This window comes from Onychostruthus taczanowskii, unplaced genomic scaffold, assembly GCF_017590055.1.
Source record: "Onychostruthus taczanowskii isolate IOZ18803 unplaced genomic scaffold, ASM1759005v1 scaffold22, whole genome shotgun sequence".
In the NCBI taxonomy this organism is placed as follows: Eukaryota; Metazoa; Chordata; class Aves; order Passeriformes; family Passeridae; genus Onychostruthus; species Onychostruthus taczanowskii.
In genome coordinates this window covers 12623461-12632369 of record NW_024499462.1, presented here as the reverse complement: position 1 = coordinate 12632369, position 8909 = coordinate 12623461, and the positions used below count along the sequence as shown (strand labels likewise).

Here is an 8909-nt window from a genome sequence, read left to right as displayed (position 1 = left end):
TTCCCTGCTGTGCTCTGCTGCACGTTCTCCTTCCATCGGGTGGGGTTGTTTGGGGGTAGACATCTCCGCTAGACACCTTGCTATTTTCTGGTTTTAAACTTCTCTCTAAGATGGGCACTGAGGGCCAGGTTAATCCCTGGGCTGCTGCATAGCTGTTCAGTAATCCTTTGGCTTGGCAGCCTCCCGTTGCCCCTTTCAAAGCCTGTTTGTCTGGCTCCCTCTGACATGATCTGCTCTGAGAGGAAATGACTCTCACTTGAGAAGGTTGCAGAGGTTAACAGGGAATTTAATTAAGAGCCCTAGATACAGCAGCCGTCCTGCAATGTGTCAAACCATCTGGAGCAGCTCATAATCCTACTATGTCAGATTTATTAAGCAAAACAAGATGCAGTCCTAATCTGCAGCCTGTGCATCTGTACACTCAGTTTTCTGGGAGCTGTGCCTCTGGTTGGACAGAAGCTTAGGTTTGGCATCAGCAAACATTGCTGCCCTTTTCTGCATTTTCTGATGGCAGGTCAATCAGAAATATGCTGGATAGTCCTACAACCTACCTCCAGACCACTGCAAAAGGAAGTCCTCCTTGCAATTAATCTGACAAACATCCACAAAATTATACTTGGACAAATGTCCAGAGCTTGCAATCTAATCCTACAGTTGATCCCAGAGTATTTTGCAGTGCTTAGGAATTGCTATCTGTGAGTGAGATATGTCTGGGAAAGGAAACCTGCTAACACTTGTCCTAAACTGAACACAATGAACTTCTCAGGACCCAGAAACTGAATAGGCTTTAACATGAATTTGGTTAAGTTTAGAGTTAGAATTAAATTTGGAGCCAGAGAATACGATGGGATATATTTGATTTTCTGACTGACTTGTTTTTGTGATATCTTGGTTAATATTAAGTTGAATTGTTCAATGCAAGTCTATATTTGTATTTATCAGAGCTGATCAACTTCCACTGATACTGGATTTACAAGCAGAGGGTAGGATTTAGGTTAGAACAGGCTGAGGGGCAGTGATGGAGCAGGCCAGCTCAGGCTGGTCCACAAATGTCTTCAACCTGTCAGTGAGTGAGTGTTTTATAGTCTGTAGTATCAAAGTTTTGGATCTCACTTAAGGTTTTGCTTGCGTGGGGCTTTTTTAATGTATAGAGGCTTTAAGTCCAACCTAGGTGTTTTTATTGCTGAGATATCCCATCCTTTTTTGAACTTCTTATATTCTCTTGTCCTTAGCAATTTGTAGTAGGTAGTGCTAAATACATGTGCTGTACACATAGCAATTCCTCCGGGCGCCAAGCAAAGAAAGTGACAAAATGCCACATGTAAAGTGCATATCACAAGTTTATTTCTCTGCACAAACAAATAGAAAGTGATTTTAAATTGGAAAAAAAAAAAAGACAAAACAGAAAAGGAAAAAAGGTGTTTCATAAACAAAGATGCCAACTCTGTTCATCTGGGGTCACATCTTTCACCAGACAGAGCACTGCTGCTGGGCTCCCATTTTCAGAGCACTGATGGGTCTCTTCTAGGAAAAGGGTTTAGTAGGTGTGCTGGATGTTACACCAGAAAGGGAGCATATTCTTTATGAGGAACAAACTTGCCTCACACTGTGCTCATGTCTGGTGTCAGTGACTCCTCATCACACCAGTCTCTTCTGAGGTGCTTCCTCCCAGGTGCTGCAGGATCTTGAGGTTATCTCTGGTAAGTGTTCCCATATATTAAGAGGGAAGGGACTGTTACTTCTGAAGCAAAGATAAAACCCCTGAATTGCCATATCTGCAATGTGTAGCCTGCAGCATGCTAGAGAGGAGGGATGATAGGCAGTTTTAATCAGAGCCCATGAAGACATCTTCAAATACTTAACAAGGGAGCACTGGGGTTTGGCCTACCACTGCAGCGTATAACTTAGCAGGTGGGAGCTAAAACTTGTCAAACAACTGTTTATGTCTGTGCTTGTTCAACAGCTGAGGAATTAGACATTTGGAAAGGCTCAAGACAAGCTTACGTTTCAAAAGTATTCCTTGTAACCTCACCTGTGACCTTTCTAACAGTCCAGCCACAGTATTTTCATGAGCAAACATTAGCAGAGCTGCTTAAAGCCAGCAGTAGATCAGTTTTCTTCTTTTAAACTTAACAGATGCATCCCAGTATTATTTCTCATCTCATGCTACTTGCAGCTACAGGCTTTATTTGGGATACACTATGAGCACTGTAGGCCTCATCTGCAACAGCCTCTGCTTCTGCAGATCAGTCCTGTGTCAGCATAGGATCCAGAAAAGTTTATGAGGGGCTGAAATCCATTAAAATACTTTGAGTTTGCTTCGAAACATAGCTTTGAAGCAAGGATGTAAGTAAAATGCAGGATTTCCAGCCTCCTGGTTCTTTTCCTTGCTCTTATATTTAATATAAGTCAAACCTAAATTTTTCATTTTCTGCCCATTACTTATCAGAAATGATGGGGCAAATGCATTTATTCCACTCACTTGGATCATGGTATCTAACCTTGAATGGTGTTTGGCAATCAGTCCTCAGCAGAAATCATTGTCTCCCAGAAATCTGGAGTGGGATCACTAAAATACTAAACCCATGCAATCTCCCTTACATACTAAGGCCAGACTTCTCTATTTTTCCCATGGCAAAATGAATTTCCTGAGACTTTCAGGCCCTGAGAGCACTTAACTTTAGGGGCCTGAGGGAAAGGGATACTGGAGTAAGATTCAAACTTTCTGAGGTTATTTCTTGACTGCAGAATTATGTTGAGCACCCTTCCTCTGGTCCACACAACCCCTTTCTACACCTGAGTTTGGTAATGCTTTCAGCCTGGGCTAGCTTGTCTGTCTAAGGCTAATGGCTTAAATCACTAGCCAGGGACAGACAACACTCCACAAGGTGAGAGACAAAGCTTTTGGAGCACTGCTACTTCTTGAGTTCCTTTGTAGAGCTTTCCTAGGTAAAATATAAGATTCCTCCCTCCATGTTTGGGAAGAGTCACAGAGGTTCAGTTTGCACATAGGTCTTTTGTTTTTTGATTTTGGTTTTGTTGTTTTTTTTTTTTTTTTTGGGGGGGGGGGGGGGTTGGGGGGTTTTTTTTGTTTGTTTTTTGGGTTTTTTTTTTGTTTTTTTTGGTTTTTGATCATTTTTTTAAGCTTTTTTTTAAGAAACACTGGCAATGCAATGCAGTACAGGATGAGTGAGAAAGCAATCATCTGTTTTATAGCATGGCTGCTCCCTTTCACTGGAGCTAAATGGATTCTGGTGATCTGAATTAACTCTGCAGTGATGATTTCTCCTAAGACATCCTCTCTGGGGCTTTTCAGGGACACAGTCTCCTCATCAATTCAGGTTGGCTACTCCTATGTGATGCAACCAGATGCAGCATCCCTTCTGACTCAGCCTCACCTTTGTCCATTAATCTAAAGTATTCCCATGGCTTTTCTTACAATCCTCTCCCACAGTTGATAGTGTGCCAAGTAAGTTGTAAGTTCTGTTCTCCTCTCTTCCCAGCATGCTCATGATATGTTTCAGGGCCACTAGGAATGTGCACTGCAAACACAGGCGTGCAAAAAAATCCAGCCAGAGTGTGAAGGATTCAAAGGCAGAATTGTGAATTACTTCTCCTTTTCTCTCATTCTCTCCCTTCCAAGCTTGTCTGAGATCAGAGGTGCTGGCTAGGTTTTCCAGTCTTCATTTTCTTCATAGGAGAGCACACATGAAAAATCTCCAGGTGCTCACAGAGAAAGACTTTCAGGCCTCCAAGAAAAAGTAGAGCCCCAGCTATCATGAAAAAGCTACACATCATAAGCTCTTGCTGTGCAGAGGAAGGTTGGCTTAGATTTAGTATGAAACAACACTAGCTGCACTGCATACAGATAGTTTCAGACCCACTTGCATTTTCCTTTTTTCTCCCCCCAGAACCTACACTTTTGTATATCCGAAGTTTGTGCTCAGTCCAATCAGAGAATGGCTGCTGCTTGAAGCAGAGGTGCAAGTCTAATGAGAGAGAGACTTGTCTCAAGGGAGACAGGGCTTTGAGACCCTCATTCCACCTCCTGTACACATTCCTCTGGGTTTTGCAAAAACCTGGGCAACCCTGACCCGGAAAGAGGTGGCAAACCCCTTCCCTGGAGCTGGGGCATCTGCTGTGCTTGGAGCCAGTGCTCCAGGAGCAATGTTTTCTTGGTGTACTTGTGGGATCACACTGGAGAAGTGGCTGCTGGCAAAGGAGGATCACAGGCAGAAAGTAAATGGCCGGGGGTGTGTAAACCAGAGTATAGATGACATGCACACACACATGCACAGTCCCTACTGAAATGCTGAATTCTTCCTTGGGAAGGCAGTGCTTTCTTCCTGTATGCCTGTAGTGTAGAGATTAAGTTGGAGGCTAGCCTGGGACATTCAAGGAATAACCAGTACTGTTTTCCCAGCATCAGCAGCAAACTGAACTCTGTATGTGTGTATGAGTGCAGATCCTCTGGGATTCTCAGAGCACTACAGTTTTTACCAAATAGGCCCCACAATAATACCTAAGTCATCTTGTATGAAGTTTTACTTGTGACTTTATGTTTTCCTGACCTCCACTTCCATGCTGAGAATATCTGTAAAGGCCCTCTGTTTTCCCCTCATCACAAAGCTTTCAGCAAGTTTTATGTCATGACCCATTTCTAATCTAGCCCCACTTCTGTCCTAAACTAAATAAAAAGATCATGAACAAATGCATATTCAGTCCTGCCTCATTTTAAAGCCAACTGTACCTCCTCCCATGCAATCCACCTTTCTACTTACAGCATCCATATCCTGTTCAGTGGGACTGATGCTGCAGGGCCTTCCTTTATGCCAACCAGACACAGCCTGAGCTTAGCTTTGACTTTGTGTATCTTCAAAAATGGATACTTCCTTCTGCAGTTCCTGCAGCTGGTGATAGCCCCATCAAGTCCCCTCAAAGCCCCTCTTTGGCACACTATTTCCAGACCTGATAGTGGTAATTACTACCAGCTAGGATTATTCTCCTTTTACCCCAAGCCCTGGTGACTGGAGGAACAGGCACACATGGGCACTCTCAGGCACAGGCCACACTGTCCACATGTTCATGGGCAAACACCACTGTTCACTCTGCTCTCTTGCATTCTTTCCCATGCCCCCACAGAGGGAATTCTGGGAGAAATATCCCAGGTGAGGCCCCACTTGTCCTTTCACTCCCTGCTGAGTGTTGCTGTGTGCATGTGTGTGTGCACACACAAGTGAACATGAACAGACTGGGAGGATCAGAGCAAAACAGTCTCATGGGAAAGCTGGGGCTTCTGCTCTGTAATCCCACCTCTCATCCTTTCTTCCTGGAAAGCTCTTGCCTCCTACTTTCCTTCCATGCAGGGGTGACTCCAAAGCCCTTGGGAAAGGAAAACTACTGCTTCATGTATGTCTCCATGTGAGATAATTTCTGCCATTCACCCCCTCTGGACTTGGGTTTTGCTGCTGTGTACGAATTCCCAGTCTTTGTGTACCACATACATGCCCTCTCTCCACATTCTTCCTCCTACTGTAGCCACAGCCAGTAAGCCTTTCCATGAAGCATCCCATCTGAGACCAAGGGGAGGCTGGGGAAGGGGGTGGTGCAGAAGGGCAGTAATTTTTTTCAGGTTTTTTTCCTCCATTTTGTGTCACTCATCCCAATGTACCGAGCTGACATGAAAGACAAAACAAGCGCTATCTCTGTGGGGCCACAGACAGGATGGGAGGGGTGCCTGACTCAGTGATGGCCAAAACTTGGCCTCCACACATTGGCCTGCATGCCTGTTCTTGCTGCAGAGAATTTGGGCCTGGCCACCTGAAACCGAGAGGCAGAGGCTGAGTTTGGAGGAGGTCCCTGTCCCACCTGTCCAGGCTCTGGGGAGCTCTGATATGGCTTAGGGGAGGGGCTGAGCTCCACCTGGAAGGGTGCTGGTGTAGCAGGGGCAGAAGAGGCCATTTCTGTTCTCCACAATGGCTCATCCAGCGTGGTGGCCGAGCGGGGCACAAGCACAGTGGGTGCCAGGCTGCTGGAGGCTGGCATGGGAGCCGGAGTGGAGAATCGACGAATCTCCTGGGTCTTGGCTATTTTCACAGGGACCTGCTTGGCTGCCATGAAGGATGAGCTAGCCTGTGGGGTTGGCTGACCAGGAGTATTCTGAGTGCTGGAGCTGGGGGGATCCCCAAAACAGAACATGGCTGACTTCAATTGATAGGGCTGGTGGCGCATTAAATCAATGACCTTGATCCCTGATTTCTGGCCAGGTGCCTTTTTCACTTTGCTCTCTGCTTTGCTAGCCTGAGATTTGCTGGCTGCCAGGGGATAGAAAGGGGAATGCATTGGGTTGTAGGCTATGGGAGGGGGAGCCCGGATGTTGGGTGAGTATTTCCAACATGAGGGTAGAGAAGGGGATGGAGAGGGGGTCCTGGGCTTGTACTCTGGCTTCGGTGTTGTTTCTACCACAAATTTGTCCATGCGGCTCTGGCGTTTGGCAAAGAGCTCTGCCCCCTTGCCTTTAAGCTGAGGCATGTCCTGGGCCCCATTTACCAATCCAGCATCTTGCTGAGGCTTGGGGGCCACTGGAGGTGGGGTCTTGAACTTGCGGCCTGAGGACTGCATGAAGTTGCAGGCCTCAGCACCCAGGCTGAGGAAGTCCTCCTCAGGCCCAGACTCAAAGCCTGCCGCAGGGTGGTCACCCTTTGGCTTCTCATCCAGGTTCTGCACCAGAGACAGGAGCTCAGGGTTGGGTGAATTCTTCTTCTTCTCCTCAATCTTACTGAACATGGGTTTTTTGTTGCCCCGTCGACGAGCCTCCTGCAGGATGCCTGTGCGGGGAGCTGGCACAGAAATCCTCTGCTCCCTGGAGGTTAAGGGCTCTGAAGGAGGTCGTGGCATTGCTGGAGTGATGGCAGGAGAAGGCTGTTTTGGCAGAGGGGAACTGCTTCTCATGTGCTGTGATGGTGCTGGACTAATATACAATGAAGAAGAGGCTGTTCCAGGGACCCGTGGCTGGGATGCTGCGGAGGCCATATCCCCTCCTGGCTTTGAGGGAGTTGAAAGAAAGATAGAGGTGGTGGTAGATGTCCGGGCAGTGTTGGCAGAAGGCTTGACCTCGGAAGCGCTTCCTCCCACTTTTGGCTGTGACTCCAGTGGTGATGTTGATCTTCCTGGTGCAGGAATATACAGAGATGTGGAGGAGCTGACTGGACCACGCTGTGTTGGCACTGCTGCATTGGCTGGTGTTCCTGGAACCAGAGGTGAGAAAGGGGGAACCACTGTGCTTTGCCCACCCAGATTTTCGGTGGGTTTTTTGGGTGCAGGTGGCCTAAAGATGACAGAGGATGTTGCTGGACGCTGGCCAGAAAAGCCAGGAGTAAAGGGCCGTGCAGACCTGTTGAACATGCTTGTTGAACTTGCAGAGAAGGGGTCGGGGGTGCTTGGGGGAGGAGGGAAGAAAGTGGGGCTGGGGGCAGTCAGGAGCTGAGTGGGGACAGTGGCTGGCTGCTTGCTGGGCACTTGCACAGCTTCCAGGTGGATGCTGAGGGGCATGTTGTCTGCCTTCTCTGGCACAGGCATATCTCCGTTCACTGTGCCCTGCTTTGGCTGGGCAGCTGGGGCAGGCTCTGGGCTCTTCTGCACTGGACTTTTCTCAACTGTGTACTTCCCAGCCCGTTCCCTCTGCTGCTCAAATAATCGTGCTCCTTTACCTGAGGCCTCACTCAAACCTTTTTGCTTCTCTTCCTTCTGTTCAGAGTCAGATTTGGATTTTTCAATGTCTAGGTAAGTGTTGTCCCAGTCTGAGTGATTAGTTAGGCTTCGGGCATCAGAGAAACCTTCTTCATCAAATTCAGATTCACTAGTTGGAAAAACTCCGTCTTCCTCCTCGTAGGAGCGGTCTTCATCAACACTGCCAAAGCTTACCAATGTATACTTCTTAGCCCTCTGCCTGCGTTTCTTAAACATCAGCACCCCCTTGGAGTGGGGGTTGGGTGCATCTGTCAGAAGGGATGCAATGGTTCTGCACTTGGTTTTGGCTTCTTTCACATTCTTCTCCTGGATGCTTTCGTGGCGGTGGAGCTCTGAAAGAGATAGAAAGAGGAACTCTGAGAGATCAGAAAAGGTTGGGTGGGCAAAGGGGGACAGTGAAATGGCTATAGGTGGTCTAGTGCACTTAAGAGGAAACACATCCCTTGCTCTTCTTTTTCATTCCACTTTTGCTGGTTATATAAACTGTCTTTATAAACTGTGTCTTTATAAACTGTTGGTAGAAAATCAGGAGCAGTTTTCTCTTTCCCTGCAAACACAATAGAAGTCAATGCAGGTGTGGGGAGGGAACTCCTCCCACTCTGATGGCCAGTCTAAGTTTCCTCATCAGACGTGGAGTTTCCTATTTCTGAAGCATGTGAACAAGAGACCCTGACGTTTTTGTAGTGCTTACCCTTGCTTGTGGAAATTTTAACCATTTATTTATCACCCTAAAGGTGGAGCCCTGCTTTCTGTAGATGTTCCTTCTACCATATAGAGGATTGCACGTGTGCAAAAGGAGAGGTGCACTGCAGGCACAGCAGGGCTGCTCCTGATCTGAGCCCTGCACTGCCAGCTACAGTCAGTGTTGTGCAGCAGCATTGTGTGTAGGGCTGTTTGCTGCTCTGCAGCAGCCCTGCCACAGCAGGAGACAATGGAAGAATGATTTCATCCTTGCTGCAGTCTCTTCCCTGTGCTCCATGCCTGGCAAGAAAGAAGAGTATTTGCTCCTGAGTAAGAATCCCAGTTCCCCACAACTGATCAGCTAGACCAGAAGGAAATCCACTTAGACAGGCTTGCTTGGAAAAGACACCACCTGTTGGGACACTGGCATGAAAGTGTGGGATAATCATTTTCCACCTGCTCTGTGGTCAGTAAAGCCC

General features: G+C 47.3%; 1 protein-coding gene across 1 annotated transcript in view; it reads right to left on the bottom strand.

Annotated features, from left to right (window-relative positions):
- Positions 1-1322: 1322 nt before the first annotated feature.
- Positions 1323-8909, bottom strand: part of SYNPO2L (synaptopodin 2 like) — a 37045-nt gene continuing 29458 nt past the window's right edge. Inside the window, exon 4 of the mRNA XM_041404715.1 lies at positions 1323-8081. Within this exon, the coding sequence (XP_041260649.1) occupies positions 5743-8081 (2339 nt within the window). The 3' untranslated portion in view covers positions 1323-5742. The remainder of the gene's footprint in view (positions 8082-8909) is intronic.